The 24,158-nt window shown below is 44.6% G+C and overlaps 1 protein-coding gene across 3 annotated transcripts in view; it reads right to left on the bottom strand.

The window, feature by feature from the left end:
- The window catches only part of TPST1 (tyrosylprotein sulfotransferase 1), a 119,012-nt gene that overhangs the window by 57,427 nt on the left and 37,427 nt on the right, over positions 1-24,158 (bottom strand). For all 3 annotated transcript variants that reach the window (XM_058680567.1, XM_058680568.1, XM_058680569.1), the window contains exon 2: positions 17,879-18,824. In XM_058680567.1, the coding sequence (XP_058536550.1) occupies positions 17,879-18,723 (845 nt within the window). In that variant the 5' untranslated portion in view covers positions 18,724-18,824. The remainder of the gene's footprint in view (positions 1-17,878; positions 18,825-24,158) is intronic.

Below are 24,158 nucleotides of genomic sequence, written 5' to 3'. Positions count from 1 at the left end.
AAAATACCTCAGAAGACATAAACTACCATAGCTCATTTAAGAAAAAAATACTAAAAAAAAAAAAAAAAACCTTTAAACTAGCCTGTACCTTTTAAAGACATTGAAATTTTAGTGGAAAATAAACATCCCATATTTTCAAGAACATGGGCCAACATTCAGAAATCTATATCTACTCAGAAACTATTGCTAAGAACACAGAACACAGACATAAGAAGAATATCTAAAAGTGACTGAGAGAAAATTACTAAATGACTGCCAACCTAGAATTGAGCAAAAATAATCAAGCAAAAAATGAGAGTTAAAAGAAATCTGAGGAGAAGGCATTTGGTACAGTAGCCTAAAGTGCCAACTGGGATGTCCATCTCCCATATCAATGTACTTGGGTCAAGAGTTGGCTGCTTTGCTCTGTAGCCATCTTCTGCCAGGGCTCATCCTAGGAGGCAGCAGATGATGTCCAGTGCTCATGTCCCTGGCAGCCACATGTATCGGGATGAGTTCTGGGACCATGACTTCAATATGGCTAGATATTGGCTGCTGTAGGCATTTGGGGAGTGAACCACTCACAGAAGATGTCTGTCTCTTTCTGCCTTTCAGATAAAATAAAAACAATTTTAAAACAAAACAAAATTAAAAAGATCAGAGTTATTAAGATTCTCCAAATAAGAATCACTAAGTCTATATATAAAGTATGAATATAAACAGTAATAGATCTGAGCAAAATCCCAAGAAACACCTAGAAGGGACCACAATGGTCTAAAGTGTATGGGAATCATCTTCATTATTTCTGACACCTTTCTCTCACGCCCTGGCCTTCAAGAAGGCCCAGTCTTACAGACACGCATGCTAGCACAAGCAGCTAAGACCTAGAGAAACCTACAGTTCTGCTGGAATAACAATGAGAAGAGCGTGCTAACACCTAGAGAAACCTACAGTTCTGCTGGAATAACAATGAGAAGAGCTTCTGGCAGCCAGACAGTACAAACGAAATGCAGAAAAAGAGAAAGCTGGGGAAAGATTTCACCCTGATGTTTTTTTTATAAACCAGCCACTTCTAGTTCATTGAAAGACATACAGAAAGACTTCAGAAACTGAACTGGAATGTAAACTGTCATTAAAGATCCACAGGTGAGAAAAATTCAAAGAAAGCATAATAGGGTTTTAAATGGTGCACGGGTGAGAAAAATTCAAAGCAGCATAATAGTTCAAGTTTTCAAAAACCTGAACTGATGTTGAAAATATCATTCACGAAAGGTAAGAAAACTTGTGGTTTAGGACTTCACTAGCATGAATGCCTAGAGAAACAGTCAGCACAGTCTCAAACATTTTAGAAGGTCGTAGAGACACCTAACTCTAAAAATTATTCAAATCAAGAGGCCAGCATTGTGACACAGCACATAAAGCTGCTTGTTCCCTGTAACCTAACTCCCTGCTAATGGCCTGAGAAAAGCAGTAAAAGATGGTTTCATTCATGATACAGTTATAATTACCTTACAGCAAAACATAGTTTATCAAATCCATAAATACCTGTCAGATGATAGGCAATGACCAAGTTTTGTTTTCTCCCAGGAAATCAACACTAGAAAATCTATTAATGTAATTTATATTAATGGTTAGGTAATTTTAAAAAAGATTTACTTATCTGAAAGACAGTTATGGACAGGAACAGAGAAGGAGTGAGCTATCCACTGGTTAACTCCCCGAATGTGCCAAAGCCAGGGGATTCATCTGGGGCTTCATCTGGGTCTCCATTGTGGATATCAGAGGCAGGCCCAAGCACAGGGGTTGTCTTCAGCTGCTTTTCTAGGAGCTTTAACAGGGAGCTGGCTCAGAAATAAGGAATGGAACCTGAGATGGTGCCCATATGGCATGCCAGCACTGCGTGCAGCAGCTTAATATGCTATGCCACCATGTCAGCCCTGAAGGACTATGTTTTTAAAAAATCCCATGACCACTTCAAACTCTGGAGTAGGCCATTCCTAAAATGGGACTCAATAATTCAGACATATCAAAAGGCCCTCTAAAATATTTTAAGGTGTGCCTCACATGGCCTATGGAACAACAGGAATCCTGCAACAATCATAATACCATTATCCCTTAGCCTTCTCAGAAGAAGTCAAAAGATAATTTATCTCAAAGAGATATATCTCAAAATGACTTGTGGAACTGACTATTATCCAGTGGAATAAACCCCAAGGAGTTTCACAAATGACTCACCAAGTTTTTGAGAAACATTCTATCAGGAACAACACTGTCAGGCTGGACTCCGAGACAGAGACAGTGCAAAATAAAAACAGGCCATGTGATTCTCAAATTTCTACTTGTAGGGAGCAAATAAAACTACAAGTAACAAGCACATACACATTTTTTTTTTAATAAAAAAGGAAGTCAGAGGAAGATTCAAAAGCCTAAAGGACACAGATGAGCACCGTGTAGAATTATCTCCTTTTTTTTTAAGATTTTTTTTTTTTTTTAATTGGAAGTCAGAGAGAAGGAGAGACAGAGAGGAAGATCTTCCACCTGACAGTTCACTCCCCAAGCAGCCGCAATGGCTGGGGCTGAACTGATATGAAGCCAGGAGCCAGGAGCTTCTTCCGGGTCTCCCATGCAGGGACAGGGTCCTAAGGCTTTGGGTCGTCCTCAACTGCTTTCCCAGGCCACAAGCAGGGAGCTGGATGGGAAGCGGGGCTGCTGGAATTAGAATCAAGGCTCATATGGGATCTCGGCACATGCAGGACATGGACGTTAGCCACTAGGCCACTGAGCCGGGCCCTGTAGAATTATTTCTAGGTCTTTGGATCTAACTGAGGAGTTCTAACATTTATTTATTTTTAAAAAGATTTAATTTTTATTAGCAAGTTAGATATACAGAGAGGAGGAGAGACAGAGAGGAAGATCTTCCGTCCGATGACTCACTCCCCAAGTGACCATAACAGCCAGTGCAGTACCTATCCGAAGCCAGGAGCCAGGAACTTCTTCCAGGTCTCCCACACGGGTGCAGGGTCCCAAGGCTTTGGGCCATCCTCAACTGCTTTCCCAGGCCACAAGCAGGGAGCTGGATGGGAAGTGGAGCTGCTGGGACTAGAACCAGCACCTATGTGGGATCCCGGTGCTTTCAAAGACAGGACTTTAGCTGCTAGGCCAATGCGCCAGGACCAATTTTTTAAAAAGATGTATTTCATTTGTATTTGAGAAGCAGTTACAGAAGGAGAGACAGAGAGGGAGAGAGAGATCTTCTATCTGCTTTTCTAAACCATAAGCAGGGAACTGGATCAGAAGTGAAGTAGCCGTGACTCAAATTAGCACTCCTCTGGGATGCTGGAGCCAGAAAGTCGCACCGTTTTCCTGGCTGGATCTTGGTGCCTTCTATTCTTCACCCCTATAAACAAGAATATCTATTTATCTCCTGGTTGATCCTCCAGTGCATGCTGGGAATGAGTTAGGCTTTAGAGCTTAGGCACGCACCTGGCGTGGTAGCCTAGTGGGTATGTCATCACCTTGCATATGCCAGCATCGCATACGGGCACAAGTTCATGTCCCGACTGCTCCACGTCCCATCCACCTCCCTGCCTATGGCCTACGTAAGCAGTAGGACTGCCCAAAGCCTTGGCACCCTGCACCCACGTGGGAGACCCAGAAGCAGCTCCTCATTCCTGGCTTCAGATCAGCTCAACTCTGGCAGTTGACTCCACACAGGGAGTGAACCAGCAGATGAAACATCTTTCTCTCTGTCCCTTCTCTGTCAATCTGCCTTTCCAATGACAATAAACAAATAAGTAAATAAATAAATAAACAAATAACGCTTGTGTGTATCGGCTGAGGTGGAGTGTGCAAAAGTTTGGGTGTGGTTTGACCCTGCCAAAATTCATGCTAATATTTGATTCCCAATACTGTTGGGAGGTGAGGCCAGTGGGAGGCATATAGGTCCCACGGACAGAGCCCTAACGAATGAGTTAATGTCCTTTTCTGTTGTACTCTCACTCTTTTGGGACCCAGATAGGTTACCTGAGAGTGAGTTCAGCCACTCTAGGCCTCCTTTACCTCTGCTTCCCTTCCGCTCTTCCAGGAGCTAGAGCAGCATGCGATCCTCAGAGTCGGAGCCACCTACAGTTGCACTTTCCAGCCTCCAGAGGCAAGAGTCAAAGTAAACCTTTCTATACATTACCCCCATGTAGCATCGGGAAGTGAATACAATGAAGCAGAAGAGGGTATCACTGGAGTTGAAGGATCTTTTAAGTATTTAAGGAACTACACTCGGGGAAACAGGAACTGATTTGGACAAAGGAGTCCACATATTTTGCATTCGAAAGAGACACAGTGAGGGTGTTGCTTTTAAAATGGCCTCTGAGGATTCCTCACCTCTGGTACTCCTGCCTCTGTAAAGTCCCTTTCCCTTCACTGTATTTAGGTTTGAGGACTTGACTCTAATAAGTGTAGCAAATGTGACAGGATGTTGCTTCCAAGATTGTGGCTCACAAAAGATGTTGTATCCGCCCTGTTTTCTTCCTGTGGCTCCAGCCTGCTGGTGCTGATGAAGCCAGTTGCCAGGAACCCGGACAGAGGATCTTCGGGACAAGGAACTAAGATCCCCTATCCACTGCCTACGAAGAACTGAATCCTGCCAAAAACCACATGAGCTACAACACACCCACTTCTCCAGCAGAACTTGACTGTTCTGTGTTGTGACTCAGAGTCAGAACATGCAGCTAAGGCAGGTGTATATTCCAGACTCACAGAAATCGTGATAAAATATTTGTTACTGTAAGCTATTTAATTTTGAGGTAACTTGTTGCACAGCAACAGAAAACTAATTCAATATTCACATGAAAAACCCTTAGCAAACAGAACATTTTTTCTTTTAAAGATTTATTATTATTGGAAAGCCGGATATACAGAGAGGAGGAGAGACAGAGAGGAAGATCTTCCATCCGATGTTTCACTCCCCAAGTGAGCTGCAACGGGCCAGTGCGCGCCGATCCAGAACCAGGAGCCAGGAACCTCTTTCCAGGTCTCCCACATAGGTGCAGGGTCCCAAAGCTTTGGGCCGTCCTCAAGTGCTTTCCCAGGCCACAAGCAGGGAGCTGGATGGGAAGTGGAGCTGCCGGGATTAGAACCGGCACCCATATGGGATCCCCGGGGCGTTGAAGGCGAGGATTTTAGCCGCTAGGCCATGCCGCCAGGCCCCCAGAACATTTTTTTACCTGATAAAAGGCATCTACAAAGGGCCCAGCGTGGTAGCCTAGCGGCTAAAGTACTCGCCTTGAATGCACCAGGATTCCATATGGGTGCCTGTTCTAATCCCGGTGGTCCCGCTTCCCAACCACCTCCCTGCTTGTGGCCTGGGAAAGCAGTCAAGGACAACCCAAAGCCTTGGGAGCCTGCACCCACATAGTAGACCCGGAAGAGGCTCTGGGCTCCTGGCTTTGGACTGGATCAGCACCAGCTGTCGTGGCCACTTGGGAAGTGAATCATTGAACAGAAGATCTTCCTCTCCTCTCTGCATATCTGACTTTCCAATAAAAATAAATAAATCTTAAAAAAAAAAGGTATCTATAAAGGGGAACAAAACAAGCAATGCCAGTACCTATCACATAACATATGTCAAAATAAAGTTGGGTATAGTGGCATAGCAAGTTGAACCACAGGTAGGGGTGCCTGCGTCCCATGTCAGGCTGCCGGGAATAGAGTCCCATCTCCGCTTCCCATTCAGCTTTCTTCTAATGGACATACACTTGGAAGCAGCAGCTGATGAATCAAGCACTGGGGTCCCTGCCAATCATGAGCAAGACCCAGATGGAGTTCCTGTCTGGCCTGGTCCAGCCCTGGCTACAGCAGGCATCCAGAAAGAGAACTGACAAATAGACCTCTCTCTTTCAAATAATTTTTTAAAAATAAATAATCTTTAAAATGAATGACTCATTAAATGTATTCCCTTTATAACCACCTCTTTGTTCGGAAAACAAACCAGAAAAGTCAGTAATTACCCTTAGTTTTTGGCGCAAATTATATTTAGAGGTAACCAAATAATTCCCTTGGAAACCGTCTTGTTAATAGAAAAATGCCATTAATAAATATAGAAGGTGTTAAGAAAATATCATGATTTAGTCAGATAAATTAAAATAAGAAGCATAAAATACTAGGTTTGAATAATAATCATCAATGACTGCAAAAGTCATCAGATGAAAGACTTAGAAAACTTGTACTGCCACATTAAGTATATTTCTGATTGGATATTTTAAGTCAATGAGGATGTGATATCAAGAATACAATGGGGCCCGGTGGCGTGGCCTAGCGGCTAAAGTCCTCGCCTTGAACGCCCTGGGATCCCATATGGGCGCCGGTTCTTATCCCGACAGCTCCACTTCCCATCCAGCTCCCTGCTTGTGGCCTGGGAAAGCAGTCGAGGACGGCCCAATGCACTGGGACACTGCACCCACGTGGGAGACCTGGAAGAGGTTCCTGGTTCCCGGCTTCGGATTGGCGCGCACCGGCCCGTTGCGGCTCACTTGGGGAGTGAATCATCAGACGGAAGATCTTCCTCTCTGTCTCTCCTCCTCTGTGTATATCTGGCTGTAATAAAATGAATAAATCTTTAAAAAAAAAAAAAAAAAAGAATACAATGACTATACAGAGGATTTGCCCTGAAGGATATTAAGACATTTTATCTCACTTTCATCATTAGTACAGTGATATATTCTGGCACAAGAATAAGCTAATACCTATGATGGGGTGCAGCTACTGATGGCTCACACCCATTTGACAAGCTGACAGTGGACAGGGCTCGGGTTTCCATACCCGGCCATTCCTACCTCCACTTGCACCATTCAAATTAACTGAAGGCCTGAAACCAGCTTTGGGGGTCCTTGCTGGTGCCCCACCTCTCCTGCATTCCACAGGGTTCAGAACAATTGACAGTGAAAAAATTACTCTGGAGGTTCCACATACCTCACCCCTCCTGCCTCCTAGTGCTCTAGATTAGGTTAACTACAAAAAGACTTTGGGCTCTGGCAACTCCCTTCCTGCCTGAAACTTTGTACTATGTGGCTCTCAATCTGATTAGAGGATGAGAGCTTAAAAAACCCCTGACTTTGGTGGCGTTGCAGTGGTTCCTGGACTGGAGCAGGAGTTGCTGTCGCCAAACTTGAGTAATATAGACTCCTCCTAACATCCTACACTTGGGTCCAGCGTGATCTCGCTCACACTCTGCAACAATAACTGACTTAACAGAGAGATCTCCCGAAAAACATAATGCATATCTGAGACTTAACACAATTAGTCGTGCATGTCACTAAGAGAAACGAGATTATTTCATAAATGTTTCTGGGAAAGTGGCCATCTATATGGAAAACATTTGAAAATAGAACTGCATTTCAAACACCAGACACACAAAACAAATTTCAGCTTGACTACTAAAGTTTGAGATTAGTTAATATTAAAGTCTTAGAAAAAAACATGGGAGATGATTTTTATCATCACAGATAAGGAAGGATTTTCATCACAAAATGTAGAAAAAATTTAAAACTGTAAAAGAAAAGATGTATGAATGCAACAACTTTAAATTTTACAATCCAAAAGCTATATTACAAAAAGTAAAAAGTTATTGAGGGAAGCAATCTGGAATATGTAACAGATAAAGATCATCCTAAAGGAAAACTGCCTATCAAAAAATGCACTAAAGTCATGAACAGACATTTCACAGAAGAGATTCACAAATAGTCTGTAAAAATGCAAAAGTATCATATCACTATTGGATAATTAAACATTAAAATCATAATGAGGTACCATTTTACCCTAACTGGAAAAGCAAAGAGCCAGGACGGTGCGAATACGGGTCAGTGGCAACTTTTATACCCTGATGACAGGAAACATCAGAGTAGAAACTAAGGCAAACTCTTGGAAGAAAAATTTGGCATTCCCCATTGAAATAAAACACACATATCCTGTGAGTCAGTAATTACATTCTGAAGTATTCATCTTAGAGAAATTCTTGAAGGAGGTATCTTAGAATTTACAAAGCCCCTAACTAAAAACAATCCAAACGTTCAATGGAAAGCCGTTGGGGCAATGAAAGCAAGTTGATGATAGCTATATATCTCAGCATAGAGAAACATCAAAAAACAATGTTAAGCATAAAAAAACTGACAGACGACTATAACCCCATTTACATAAAAGCTCACCAGCAGGCAAAACCAAACCAACATAAAATGGGAAAAATACGACAATAAAGGATCACAGATCACCACTATGTAGTTCAAATATTGCTACTGCAGTGCTAAAATTTCATGTTGATTTCACCACTGCAGTTGTTCAAATCAGGTGCCAATTTTACTTCAGTATTAAGCAAACACTGAGTTTAAGATTATCTCTTGGGTCTCCTCCCACAGCTTTTCCGGGTGTATTAGTAGGGTGCTGCATTGCAACTACACATGGGATAGGAACCAGCACTCATATAGGATGCCGGCACTACAAGCAGCAGCTTAACTCACCGGTCCCCTAAATGATTAATTTTTTTTTTTTTACATTAAAGGGGTCTTCTAAGTTTTATACTTTACTGTGAACAAAACACTTGTGTCTTCCCACTCCAGATTCACATGTGGAAACCTATCATCAGTGTGATCTTAAACCTAATCACTAATCACCGGTATTAGGGAGGGGTGGCTTTCGGGAGGGACATTTATGAGAGCCTTTATAAAGACACCTGAAAGAAATCACTGGCCTTTCCACCATGCAAGGACACAAGACGCACAAGGAGTACAAGGACACAAGGTTCCATGAACCTTTTTCTAGGCCCACCTGTCTACCTAATTACAAGAAAAAAAAAAAATTAGCAAACAGCCCTGTTAAGTCACTCTAACAAGATACTGCCATCCTCCAGGTGATGTGTGATCACTCTGGCCTGTTAGCTCAGCTTGGTCAGAATTCCTTTTACCCTTGATGCTTCCTCATGTTCACTGACCCACCTTGCTGCAAACCTACATCTATAAATTCCCACTTGCTCATATCATTAAGCCTCTGCGTGTGGCACCAGCATGGCATCTGGGCGCCAGTACGTGTCCTGGCTGCTCCACTTCTGATCCTGGACCCTGCTTATGACATGGGAAAGCAGAGAATGGTCCAAGTCCTGGGGACCTCGCACCCATAGGTGAGATGTGGAAGAACCTCTTAGCTCCTGGCTTCAGATCGGTCCAGCTCTCCCACCACTGTGACTGGGGAGTAAACTAGTAGATACAAGATTCTCTCTCCTCTGCCTCTCTGCCTTTCGAATTAAAAAATAATAATAAAATAAATCTTTAAAAAGAAAACCTGACTATTTTCTCCTGACAATTTTTATAGAATCAGAATGAGTTTAACGACAGAAACTACTTTGTATGTTCCAGAACTTCTGAAAAGATCCCTGGTAGATTCCCACACTCTGTGAGAAAAGGGTTCATTTAAATGTAAATAGGCTCAAACTGTATTTCTCAAAATATTTCATACTCAAAATATTTGCACAACTAAGACCTACTAGTTTTCTGTAACTGGAACTAACTGGGAGACAAGAGGTACTACTTTGAAAATAACTGACCCCTTGAGGGTTGGGGGCAAAAGCAGCTCCCTGCAGTGTGGTGGCTGTGGGGGGTGCCCCTGCCAGGCCGAACCCAATGCTGGGGACTCAAACCAAAGCCACGAGTCCTTGGCTTTCTCCAGACCCAAGAGAGATCATCCCTGAGGGTGAGTATACCATGAGGGGAACTTGGGAACTGGATTAAAGTCCTAGCTTTGCCCTGCCACTAACATCTTGCAGCAAGATTAGTTGAGGAGCGGTTCCGGCCTTCGGGTTGGGGCCAAAAGCAGTTCCCGACAGTGTGGCGGCTGTGGAGGGTGCCCCTGCCGGGCCAGACCCAATGTTGGGGACTCAAGCCAAAGCCACAGCCCCCAGGCAGTGACCAAGTCCTCAGCTTTCGGCGGCTAGTGCACCAAATGGTGCCAGGCTCCGCCTGCTGGCCAGCCAGTGGCAAACTCTGGGGTTTTTAGGATATGTAATTACTGCCAAGGGACACCCATGAATAAGGCCAGTGTGAATGTAGGTGAGAGATGAATTCTAGGTGATTCCCAGTAGCAGGGTCATGAAACTTTGGGGCAAGCGTGGGGAGTGAAACCTGGTGGTTTGGAGGGGAGTGTCCATAAAGTCTATTAGGGCTAGACTGATTCACCAGCCCAATTAGCATAGAGCATCACTGACTGCCACACACCAGTCCACACAAAAGCTAGGGATGGGAGCCTGTCTGGCAGGGCTGGGTACCAGTACCTGACTGGGTGGTAGAATGGTGGACTAGTCACACTTGGCAAGTCAAGACACTAACCAGCACACGAGAAAACTCGGTCCGGGAGAAGTCTCTGTGGGGGAAGTGTGGGCCCAACCCTGCAGAAATACAAGTCCCGCTGGTTAGCTTGCAAGCCGGGGTGGTGATGGGCTAAGCTAGGAGTGACCATGGCACCTGCCATCACTTACGGGTAAAGAAACCGGAAATAGTCCGAGCAGGTCAAGCAGCAGTACCCAAAGCTGTATCCTATCCTAAAGTAGGATGTGGCGTGGGCCGAGCTGTAACTGGAAGCAGGTGGACCAGGCAGGGCCAAGCAAACCTCAACTAACCAGAAACTATAGAAATCAGGATGGAGCACATGTCAAGCTGAACTAGGCTCTTACACCAACTGGTCTGCATGAGCCAGGGACACTAGCCAGGCCACAGCATCAAAGGAAAAAGCTGACACAGGTAAGGGGCTAAGCCACCTGGGTCAGAGCAACCACTGGCACGCACATATCTAAGGCTAGGAATAGGCTCAGGTGGGGAGCTGTGAAAGCACACCCTTGCTGGGTTGTGGCACCCATGGGAGAGTGCGGGGCCATACTGGGGGATGCCCTCTGGTCTGGATATGGCTGCATTCTCCTTTGGTACAAGTGTGAACTGGGGCTGGGCGCACCTAACCGGGCTAGATGCCAGCACTATCTGGTGCTCTGGAGAACCTGGGTAGATGTAGGACGAACTAGGCCAGGTCTCTGCCCCAATGAGCCATGTGTGAGCAGTGTCTGGGTATGGATGAGCCTTGGCTGGGCTGAAACATCCAACAAGAAGAACCAGAATGGATTGAAGGCCGGCAAGGAAAGGCCACTGTTCCTGCTAGGACAGGAGGTGGACTAAGTAGTCCTGGCCCATGGACTCACCGGTATGTGTGAGATCTAGCAATGGGAGAGGTTCTGATGGAGGAGCTTGGGAAACTCCTCTGGCAGGACACAGTCTCTATGGTTGAGTGCAAGAACCACGATAGGCAGCAACACAGACCAGGCCACAGAAAGGTACCCAGCAACATACATTTGGCATAGGTTGGGGGCAGACCAGGCTGAACCAGTTCACATCACCTGCTGGCAAATCCGCGCATCAGAATACAGTGTGGGTCGGGCCAGGCATGGTCGCAGCACGTACCAGTGCACATTATGGAATGCCAAGGTGAGGTGAGCTGTACCAGATTTGGCCACAGAGCCTGAACAAGCACACGTGAGAACCAGGGAAGGCGGGGGCAAAGACGGCAAGGGGATGTGGGTTCCCCTGATGGACAGCCACTCCCCAGGCACAGCATGAGTTGGGATGGGGGCAGACCAGACCAGGCAGGGCTACAACACCTGCTGGCCTCATGTGAGTTAAATCAGGGAAAAGCCAGGTTGGGCTGACTGTTCCTACTGGTGCAAGCATAAATTAGAGTGGGTAAGGGTTGGTTGGGCTTTGCCACAGCATCAGCTGGCAGAGGCTGGCACTGGGGGCTAATTCTGTCAAATTAAACTCCAAAACCACCTGGAGAGTGCATAATCCAGGAGTGGGAGTGGCCTAGGAGGGAAACAGTGGGCACCTCCCTCTTGAGTTACCACTCCCAATGGTGAGCATGAAAACCAGGACAGGGGTAGGGATGGCAAAATAGAAAGGCAAGCTCCAGTATGTGTGTGGGCTGGATAGTAGGGTTGGTTGGGCTGAACTAGGCTTCAATGCCCGTTGACATGTACAAGAACTAAATGGGATGTGGGACAGACTGAACAAGTGCGGCACATACTGGCAAGCATGGGAACCATGGCAGGGGGCAGACCTGGTGGGGGTTATGGGGAGTCACCCCAACTAAGCTGCAGCTCCCACTGGTTTGCGTGAGGGCTGAGTATAAAGTGGGCAGGACTAGGCTGGACTACAACACCCATTGGTTCACATGGAAGACAGGGTTGGAAGCAGAACTGACCCAGCAATTTCAACCACCAGCATGTGCATAAGCTGACTGGGGCGACTGACTGTGCCGGACCCTGTACTGGCAAACACGCACAAGAATCAGGTCAGGTCTGGGATCACCTCAGACAAAGCTTCTTTGGAGATCCCTCCAACTGAACTGCTCATCTCAGAACCCCAACCATGAAGAGACTATGTCAGCCAGTGGATTCAGAATAGACTTCATTGCAATTGGAACAGCGAGATTGGCAGCAATTCAGAACTGTTGAACTATCAAAACTGCTTGAGCAGGACCCTCGGAATGTGCCCCACATCAGGGACCTGGGATGGGAGGGATGCTGGGTGTGGCTTCTCCCTTTGTTTCTCCCATGACCCCAGACACAGGGGGTAAAATGATGTTGATATTAGTGTGGAAACAATGGTCTTACCCACTTACCTGTAGTCCTTGACCCTTTGTACCCTAATCTACTAAGTAAGATTATGAAAAAAAAAAAAAAAAGGAACTGGCCCCAGCTCTAGGCAAGTGCCTAGCTTGCATTGTATCAAAGTAAGTGGTACACTGCTGGGAAAAAAGAAGCTAATAGCTGGCAGGCATCCTGGGCCTGGTTAATGCCAAATCTGTTTTAACTATACCAGTGTGCCAGCATAGTTGCCCATTTTTTAAAAGATATGTCGGGCGCAAATGCTGGCATGCCAGCAGAGAGGATCTGGGGACGCACACACCAGTGTGCGTTGGTCTCAGGCAGGCAGGCAGGCAGGGCCCCAGTTGGCACAGCACACTACTGGAAAACCAGGCTTGGGATCTGCAGGCTCGTGGGCATCAGTGGGTGGGGGGTGGGGGCCTGTGGATTGCTCAGGTAAGTGAGTGTGGAAATGTGTGGCAGGGAGGACTATTGAGAGAGAATGTGTTAGGTGAAGAGTGACTTCTGGGGGACTTCCACCAACCAGGCTACTGCACTCATAGGTAAACGAAGGGGCTGAGACCAGGTGGTTTGGAGGAGGGAAACTGGAGGACCTTCTGGGGCCAAATACACGGAGCCACGTGGGAGACCTGAGCTGGGATAGCTGGCATCAATCATCACCTACCAGAGCACACAAAAGCCATGGTTGAGTGCTTGGATGCCAGAGCCTGACCACAGTCAGTGAGTGTCGGGCCGGGTGTGGACCATGTTAGGCTAGGCATGACACTAACCAGCTCAAAAGAGAACTGGGCCTGGGAACAAATCCTGTGGGGGATCATGGGCTCACACCTGTGGGACTGCCATACTAGACGGCTGGCCCAAGGGTTGGGGGTGGTGACAGGCTGAGCTAGACATGACCATGGAGCTCAGCAACACTAATGGATACTGGGGTTGGGAACAGGCCAGACTGGTCCAGGCTATTGCATCTACAGGTGCACCCAAGAATTGGGTGTTATGTGGACTGGGCTACAACATTCACAAGTACACACACACAGAGACCGAGATTGGGAGAAGACTATGCCAGGTAAGGGCCTAATACCCGCTGGCATGCATGGTATATGGGTCTGGGAGTGAGCCTGGTGGTGGAACTTGGGGAGGCCTAGTGGGCTGTCACTTCCACTAATGACGTGAGACCTGGAACTGAAAGCAGAACAGCTTGGGCAGGGCTATAACACTCATTGGCCTGCATTTGGGCCAGGCTGGGTGGAGAGTCAGGCTGAGCTAAGTGACCACATCCATTGTCACATGCATGAGCCAGAGTAAACACAGGCTGGCTGGGCTTTGCTGTAGCATCGGCTAGAAGGTGCTGTTGCTGGGACTCGGGGGAGGTGGGTGTCGGGGTGGGGCAGGGCAAGTCTTGTCAGGCTAGACCACAGAACTACCTGGAAAGTGCAAGATTTGGAGCTGGGAGTAGAGCTAATAGGGAAATTGTTGGCACCCCTCTGATGGGTTGCAGCTCCTACTGGTGAGCATAAGAACCAGGGCTGGAGGTGAGCACGTGGCTGGACAGGCAGTGGCACCTACAGGCATAGTGTAGGCTGGACAGTGGGGTTGGTCAGGCTGAACTAGGCTCCATACCCACTGATCTATAAGAAACCTGAATGGGATGTGTGACAGTCTGCTGCATATATGGGCATATATGAGCATATATGAGCCCAGTGTGGGGGTAGGTCTGGAGGGGTTACTGGGGACTGCTCCAACTAGGCTGTAGTTCCTGCTGGTATGCATGAGAGCTGAGCATAGTATGGTGGGCAGGGTCAGGCTGGGCCACAGCATCCTTTGGTTTGTGTAGGAGATGGGGCTGGGAACAGAACTGACCAGTTGACCAGTGTGTGTGTGTAGGCTGATTTGGGTAATGGACTAAGCTGGACCCCACACTGGCTAGTACCCACAGGAGTTAGGCTGGGGTCACCTCTGGCATGGTTTCTTTCAGGATCCTGCAAATTGGATCAATGGACACAGAACTTCAACCACAGTGAAAACCACAAGATCTATGGTTTGACCGTGGAGTGCATGTATCAGATCTAGATCTCAACAGTTGCTGAGACCTGTGCAGTGGATAGCATGTCAGTAAATGAACCTTAGAAGGATTTGCTCAACCTTGAAGCAACAAAACCAACAGCATATCAGAACTATCAAAACCACTTAAGCAGTATCCTCAGAACATGCTCTACACTGGGGACCCTGGGATGATATCACGTGGCCATCTCCCATTCCTGGGTGCTGACGCAGTACAGTTGGGCTGATGGAAGCTGCCCTCTCCCTCTCTCTCTCTCCACTTCCCAAAGATACAGCAAGAAAAAAAATTGGAAGCAGTCACCTCATCCACTTTCCCCATTCCTAATCAGTGGTCCACATGGGCATGCATCCCTTTCAATTATGTCAACATCAAAAAAAACCAAAATAAACTATTAAAAAATAAAAACAAAAAAGAAAATAACCAGAAGTTTCAAACAAGGAAAGGAAAGGTTATCTTTCATAATTAACAAGATAAGGCAGTTCCTATAGGATAAATGCCTTCCCGATTAGTTTCTGGAGTTGATATCTTCAACAGCTTCTATAATCCTAGACCATTTGTTGACAGCTTCCCATTTTTAAGGCTGAATATATAAATACTGTAATGTTGAAAAATATTAAAATTAGGATTAAATTACTTTCTTTAAACAATGTTCCCAGAATAAAAATACTTACATAAAGAGAAAAGCACACAGTATGAACTATAGTTATTCCTTACTATAACAAATATGGAATACTTGTAACTTGTTGCTAACGGAATAATTTTCTATGTTTCTGTTTTAGTATTCAGAGCAGAGCTGCTGTTTCTTTTATTTCATTTTAAATGTGACAAATTTATTTGGTAGAAAGGAGAATAAAGGAAGCTCACCTCCTTTCCTACCATGGTTACAATACTGAAGAGCATGACAAAACATATAAGAGAGAAGTTGGCAGGACTACCCTCCCCCTGGCCCACAGAGCTGGGACACAGCACCAAAGCCTGGTACATGCAGGCACCTTTTCTGCTCAGAGCTGTACATGGGAGAGGCAGGCACTTCTCTTAAAAGGGCAAGCTTGGCCTAAGTTTGACTGTCCTCAACCAACAGCACTGTTCTTTTTTTACACTGGAATTCTGTGTAAGATTTTGTTTCAAAAAGGAGCTCAGTCTATTTCCCATGGCAGGTATGCTTTTGTAGAGGGATTCCCTCCTATTCCCCCCCATGCTCCCCTTTCCCGCTATTTGCCCCTGTGTTATTAACAAACCTTTAGCAACAAGTCCAATATTCCACTATTTAAGGGTATCCATGGCACTGTAGGTATAGGCAATAATATAAAATCTGGTATCATAAGTTTTTTTTTTCTTAAGCTTGCACTCTAATGGCAAGCTTAAAACTTAAAAACATTGACAACGCTAAATACTGCCAAACATGTGAGGCAACCAGAACATATTTATTTACGGTAGAGCCACACATGAATGGTATACCACACCAGAATGATACAGACACTTTAGAAAACTAATGTTTATATGTACACTACAAACTTAATATATAAACTATATACAAGGCATCAAAGTTGCTAAGGAGGCAGAGTTTTCTATATTTTGAGGTGGGTGGTGATTACACAAATGTGTATGATTATAAAAATTCACCATACTGCAAACAGAATTTGTCCATTTCCTATATAGGTCAAACTTCAGTTTAGAAAATATCTTGAAATAATGGTAGTTCTACCATGCACAATTTTTCAAAAAGCAGAATCTTGCTAGGCTTCTACTCATATATTAAGAATTGTCAGTTTCTCATATTTTTTTTAAAGATTTATTCATTTTATTACAGCCAGATATACACAGAGGAGGAGAGACAGAGAGGAAGATCTTCCGTCTGATGATTCACTCCCCAAGTGAGCTGCAACGGGCCGATGCGTGCCGATCCGAAGCCGGGAACCTGGAACCTCTTCCGGGTCTCCCACAAGGGTGCAGTGTCCCAATGCATTGGGCCATCCTCAACTGCCTTCCCAGGCCACAAGCAGGGAGCTGGATGGGAAGTGGGGCTGCCGGGATTAGAACCGGTGCCCATATGGGATCCCGGGGTGTTCAAGGCGAGGACTTTAGCCGCTAGGCCACGCTGCCGGGCCCCAGCTTCTCATATTTCTAAAACTCATTAATATGAAAAATTTCTATGAATTTCCTCAGACTACTTACCTTAAATTGATTAAGTTTATATATCCCAACTGGCACAAAAATCTACCTCAAGCATATCTCTCTAATTCCGAGTTGGAAAGGAGTGGGTGGGGAACCTAAAAGGCATTACTATCTCTGGGCCAACATACAAGTACAAAGAGTAACATAAGTATCTTGGAGTTCAGGTGATAAACCAATTACAGTTTATTACTTGGAAAGAACAAACTGTGACGACAGTAGCTGGCGCTGTAATTGTCTTTTGAGTCTATGGGTTAATAGTACCTTTTCTATGGGTACTGTGGCTCAGCAGTTTAGTATGCCCGCATCTACTTCAGATCCAGCTTCCTGTTAATGCTTTCTGGTACGCACAGAGAATGATCCAAGTGATTAAGTCTCTGCCACCCTCTGAACACCAGATTCAGACTGAGTTCCAGGCTCCTGCTTTTTGCCTGCCCCACCCCCAGCTGTCCTGGACATTTGGGGTGTGAACCAGCAGGTGGGAAGATCTCCGTGCTTCTTTCTGCCACTCTGTCTTTAATTTGATTAAAAAAATAATAATTTACAAGCAAGCAATAACTTAAAGCTATATATAGGCAGGCAGCTTTTCTTTCGAGATAATCTGTATTGAGGAATCAATATTCATCCTACAAGTTCCACACTGAAAAGAAACAAACTCGAAGGCATTCCCTGGTGGAAGCAAGCAAAGGATCACAAACAAGTAACTAAGATCCTTCACTGCCTATAAATGTGGATTGCATCCATCAAACATATAAAGGATCACAATAAATAAATGAACAAATAAACTAAATAGACAAAAGGGTCTATAACAACTCGAAGAGAAATGATAAAAACAAAAACACATTATTGAAGCTCTATGTCAGGAAAGTCAGGCAAGATACACATATCCACACAAACACGCATTCAACTATATGCGTACAAACACAAATCCATCTACACACATGTATCTTTCCTAACAGAATCAAAGTAAAAACACATCTACTTACTTTGACAGCGACACTCCCCCAGCTTTCCCAATCATCTCTTCGTGATGTAATACTGAATGGTTCCATGGAATATGGAGGAATTTTAAGAGTGTTCTCATCCACCGTTCAGGATGTAAGACGAGCTGTTCATAGTGAACTAACATGCATTTTTTATAACCAACTTCCATACACTGGTTATACATGGTTTCTATGGCACGATTCCACTTGGTCAAACAGTCCCTGTAACTGTTCAGGTCAAATCCAGCTATAGTCACTTTCCGAGAAATCATTGAATGTACTGATGCTCGTCCATCTCTGATCATCAGCAGAAATTTGGCGTTGGGGAATAACCTAGCAAGGTACGTTAAGGATTTCAGGGCAAATGGATCTTTATTACATAAATAAGGGGCTGGCTCTCCGTGCTTAACAATGACTTCCAGTAAGAAGGCTTGCATGGCAGAATCCAGCACTTCATCAGTGACACCAGCCTCATCCAAACGGATCTTCTCCTTACTTGACCGTGACCACATCTGCTTCAGGGCCAGGATTCGGGGAATGACCCTGGTTTCCTCCCCACAGCGAATGTCAGGGTGTGCATCTAGCATGGCCCTCATGAGTGTAGTGCCACTCCGCGGCACACCTCCAATAAATATTAAAGGCATATCTTTGTGGTAGGCAAATGTTTTGTTGGCTTTCACATCCAGGCTGGTTCGCACAGTGGTCTTTGTGTTCTCCAACTTGACTGGCTGGCTACGTTCTTCTATTCGGTGATGGCATTCCATGGCATGCTGGCCCAAGTAAAACACTGTCACAGAACTAATCACCAGACATGCCAATAGTAAGTTCTGCTTCAGTTTGCCAACCATCTTGATGCGGTTTTCTTGTTATTAAACAGATATTCCACTAAAAATGATTTTCAGCAAATGTTCAAGCCATGGAGATTCTACTTCAGGAAGATGATCAACATCTAATAGGAAAAGGAAAGAGTCATCACATCACGATTGTTCACGGATTAGTCACCAGTTACCAACACTGCACTCTAGCTGCAAAGAACCTGAAGTGGTCTTGGATGCTTTAACATTCCTAAGCATCGCACACACAAGTGCAAGCAAAAACAAAATTGACACTGATAATCAGAAACAACTTTTTTAATGTAACAATTTTGAAACTGTGTGGTTGGGGCAGAACAGAAAATAAGAAACTATTTCTATAAGTAAATCTATCAGATACTTCACATGCCCAAGTTGCAGATGAGATCTAACTTCCAACAAAACAGCTTCAGTTAACTCACCCAGTTTATTTAAGTACTACAGATTGAACACTTTGTCTCAACTAAAAATAAACCTTAAAAAAGACAGCAGTGCAATGAACTCTGCTCTTAAAAACAAAGACTTGGGCCCTGGTTTGTGTCTCCACAGCCCTGCTTCCCACCCAGCTTCCTGCTTGTGGCCTGAGAAAGCAGTCAAGGATGGTCCAAACCCTCGGTACCCTGCACCCGTGTGAGAAAGCCGGAAGAGGCTCTGGGCTCTTAGCTTTAGGTCAGCTCAGCTCTAGCCGTTGCGGCCACTTGGAGAGTGAATCATTGTATGGAAGAGCTTCCTCTCTGTCTCTCTTAACTCTCTGTATATCTAACTTTGCAATAAAAATAAATAAATCTTTAAAAAAAAGACTTCTGGACAGATACATAAATGATGACAATAGCATATGATCAGTGCTTCAGCAGGAATATGCAAAAGGACACAGGCACATAACAAAAAGCAGTGTAAGTTTATGCTGGGAAGGTGTAAATGCGTTACATCAAATGAGGAGGGCTCTCTAAGCCATAGGAATATGTGCACAAAAGCTCAATGGCATGGCAGAGCACACAGCACAAGGAAAGCTGGTGTAGAGAGCACAGATAGCGCATGCGTACGAGGGTCTGCTAGCTACTCCTCAGTGACCAATTTGTCACCATCTGAGGGTGATGATCAAAGCTGGACACTTGGAGCACTCCAAAATGCAGGCACATTACAACCACAGCCAGGAACATACAAAAAGCAGGAGCACACACATAAATGTTACAACCGCAGGTTAGCTATATCAAGAGTACACTGTGGGAAGCAAACAGCAAGCAGAATATCTCTAGACTCAAAAACTACTCAATGCTCAGAAGGTAAGTATGATGGCTAATTTTACACCATGACAGCTAAGTATGGCATCCAGCTATCTGATAAAACATCACACAGCAATGGAGATTATCATATCCAGATGTGAGGATACAATGCAGTATGCATCTCTACTTTCAAAGATGGACTTACAATGAAACTGTCTGCTATATCTTGACAATAGGATGCTGGACTCTGCCACTGTCCATGCCCGCAGTGATGGACATATGACTGTCTATGAAGGACTACACTATAGTTATAATATAGGGGAACTCAGTGGGGAGGGGGAGGAGTGAGGGTAAGAGAAATCCCAAGGCCTATGAAACTGTATCATAAAATGATAATAATAATAATAATAATAATAATAATAATAAATTGTAAACAACAAAAAAAACCTCACTACACAGCTATCACTGTAAGGGTCTTTTTTAGATGTGATTAATACTTACATTAACAAATTTTGAGTAAAGCAGATTACCTGCAATAATACAAGAGGACCCCATCTAAAAGTTACAAGGCCTTAAGAGTACACTACAATTTCCTGAAAATGAAGGAATTTTAAAGATTTTCCTCTATGCGCCCAGTGTGGTAGCCTAGCGGCTAAAGTCCTCGCCTTGAATACACCGGGATCCATATGGGCGCAGGTTCTAATCTCAGCAGCTCCACTACCTATCCAGCTCCCTGCTTGTGGCCTGGGAAAGCAGTCGAGGATGGCCCAAAGCCTTGGATCCTGCACCCGCGTGGGAGACCCGGAAGAGCTCCTGGCTGCTGGCTTCGGATTGTCTCAGCTCCAGCTGTTACGGTCACTTGGGGAGTGAATCATCGGACGGGAGATCTTCCTCTCTGCCTCTCCTCCTCTCTGTATATCTGACTTTGTAATAAAAAATAAAATAAATCTTTAAAAAAAATGATGCGTGTGGTCCATGGGTCTGCTATCTAAACCTCAGTGATTAATTTGTAAGCAGGATTAGTATGATGATAAAAGTTGGACACTTGGAGCATCCATTGGAGTGCCTGGGTTCAATGGCTGACTTTTGACTCCAGCATTCTCATAATGCAGACCTTGGCAGGCAGTCAACATGGCTCAAGTAACTGAGATCTTGACACCAACATGAAAGGCCTGAATTGAGTCTCTGGCTTCAGCCCCAGTCTGATCCAGGGCTCCTTCAAGCATCTAAGACAAGAAACACTGGATTAGAGTGACCTATTTGCCTTCCTGTCTTACAAAGAATAAGTAAATAAAATTTTAAAATGTGTTTACATACAAACTATTCTAGAAGGAATATGTTTATATAAATACACACACATGAGTATATGTATATATGTATAGGGTATTTCAAAAATCTGGTAGAAAACGGAGTTAAAAGGTAAGTTGATTTAGTACAATACATTTTGAAATCAATGTAATGTATAATATTTTAAGAATATATATTTTCCGGGCCTGGCGGCGTGGCCTAGCAGCTAAAGTCCTCGCCTTGAATGCACCGGGATCCCATATGGGCGCTGGTTCTGACCCCAGCAGCTCCACTTCCCATCCAGCTCTATGCTTGTGGCCTGGGAAAGCAGTCGAGGACGGCCCAATGCTTTGGGACCCTGCACCCACGTGGGAGGCCCAGAGGAGGTTCCTGGTTCCTGGCTTCGGATTGGCACAGCACCAGCTGTTGTGCTCACTTGGGGAGTAAGTCATCGGATGGAAGATCTTCCTCTCTGTTTCTCCTCCTCTGTGTATATCAGACTTTGTAATAAAAACAAATAAATCTTAAAAAAAAGAATATATATTTTCCATGAATTATTTAAAATTATTTTCTAATTTCATTTCACATGAGCATTCTGAAGCAGATATGTGCATGTGTGCTCACATACTTATACATAAACGAGTAGCTTATGTACAAGCTCATTAGTTTTAGGAAATATTTACACAAGGCAAATTTAGAGACACAAAATACAGTATAGAAGTAGAAATTAGGCTTTAGAGAATCAAGATGGCAGAACAGGGTAAAGACACGTTTGAATGGACGGAAAAACATTTAATCAGGATGAAGCAGAGAGGTCACATTCCAGGAAATACGAGAGGACAGAACAACAGCAGAGGGGTACCTGGACACTGACAGACACAGGAAAGCAGCGGGCACAGCAGTGCAGTGTGGCAGTGACTCATACTCCAGCGGCATTCAACTAACGGTGATCTGATCTACACCAGCAGCCAGAACTCCACCAGCAACCAGGTGGAAAGGGACTTTCACTGGGAGCTTGGGAGGTGAGCCCAGACAAAGAACTGCTCGTCCTGCTGGTCCATTTCATTTGACCAAGAGCAGAGAAAGAGCAGCAGATCCTAGACAGAGAACAAGTTGGATTTCACAGCCCAGTCAGCTACCTAGAGCCAAAATGGCACCATTTTGTCTAAGGAGGCAAAGGCAAGGTAAAGGACTGAGCATATGCTGAACTGGGAATGAGCTCATTTCTGACTCAGTGAACTGCAGCAATGTGTCATTCTACAGATTCTACCCAAGACAGGTCTGGGTAGCCCTCAGACCTGATGGCCAGCAGATCAAGAACTCTAGTAGTAGCATGTCAGGTGCCATTTTGTACACTGTGGCAATAGCTTTAGGCCTGCAGGGGACAACAGTGAACTGCGCATGTGTTGAGCTCACGAGGACTCACTGAGTTCCGTGGATTGCACTGGTCCCACAGGAAAATAATACCGACTGTGGCATCATAAGGGTCAAAATAGGTCCATCTGGCACCCAGACCTAATGTCCAACAGGTTCCTACAAGATCAGCACCACCAACAACCTAGCTATATAGGACACCTGGTGCTTCCCTAATCCTGGGACCTGCTCCAACCACAAGTGGGAGAAATATTGCAGAGACAACAGTGCAACCCCAGCATGATATCACAGGAGGTGGAGAGTGGTGAGCCAGGAGCCAGGGGCTGTGGAGATGACGGTGGAAATCTAACATAAGAACCAGACCTGGAATTCGCTGGAGGTTGTGGCACAAGTGGCTGCAAGCAAAAACTGGTGTACCAACTGCAACAAGTAAAATCAAACTGTAGACCTGTGGTGACACAGCTTAGAAGCCTGCCCCAAGAAGAAGACTCTGCTAACCAGAAGTACAATGACCAAGAGCAAAGAAAAGACAAAGGCACAATGAATGTTACCGAAAACTCCCCTGCAAAGGAGCAAAACCCCATGCCAACCTCAGAGTTCACTGAGGAAGACATCAAGAAAATGGGGGACATAGAATTCAGAAAACTCATTTTAAAGCTTCCAGTCAACAATGAGAAGCACATACAACAGTTCTAAGAATTTAAGGAATATTTTACAGAAGCAATAGCAGCAATAAAGCATATCAAGTCTGATATATCAGAAATTAAGAACACAGTAGAGCAAATTAAAAGTACAGTGGAGAGTCTCCAAAACAGAATGAAGCAAGCAGAAGAAAGAATCTCAGAATTGAAAGATACTTCCTGTCACCAGGGAGAAGTGAACAAAAGGCTGGAAGCAGAGCTGGATCAGGCCAAAAAAACTATTCAAAAATTGAAAGACACTATTAAGAGGCCTAATATAAGAGTTACGGGAGTCCCAGAAGGTGCAGAAAGAGAAACTAGTTTTACAAATATATTTAATGAAATAATAAAGGAAAATTTCCCTAATCTAAAGAAAGAATTGGGAAACAGCATCCAGGAGGGGCACAGAACTCCCAACTGGCTTGATCAACAGCAATCTTCACCATGACACATGATCATCAAGCTCTCTTTGATTGAACATAAGGAAAAGAACCTGAAATGTGCATGTGAAGAAGATCAATTGACATATAAAGGAATGCCAATTAAACTCATATTCCAGATTCTAAAAGAAAAAAAACTGTTGGCCCAGGACAACGTACCCAGCAAAGCTTTCTTTTGTCTTTGAAAATGAAATCAAATTCTTCCACAGTAAAAAAAGTTAAAAGAATATGCCTCTTCCAAACCTGCCCTACAAATGATACTTCAAGATGTTCTCTTGACAGAGAAGAGGAATAGCACTGACCAAAACCAAAGGTAAATGTGAAGAACATCCCAGTAAAATGACAACAGAAGACTAAATCAATGAACAACCCAAGCCTAAAATGACAGGACCAAAGCACCACCCATACATACTCTGAATGTAAATGGC

Source organism: Ochotona princeps, chromosome 24 (genome assembly GCF_030435755.1).
Source record: "Ochotona princeps isolate mOchPri1 chromosome 24, mOchPri1.hap1, whole genome shotgun sequence".
NCBI lineage: Eukaryota > Metazoa > Chordata > Mammalia > Lagomorpha > Ochotonidae > Ochotona > Ochotona princeps.
This window is presented reverse-complemented; position numbering and strand designations above follow the sequence as displayed.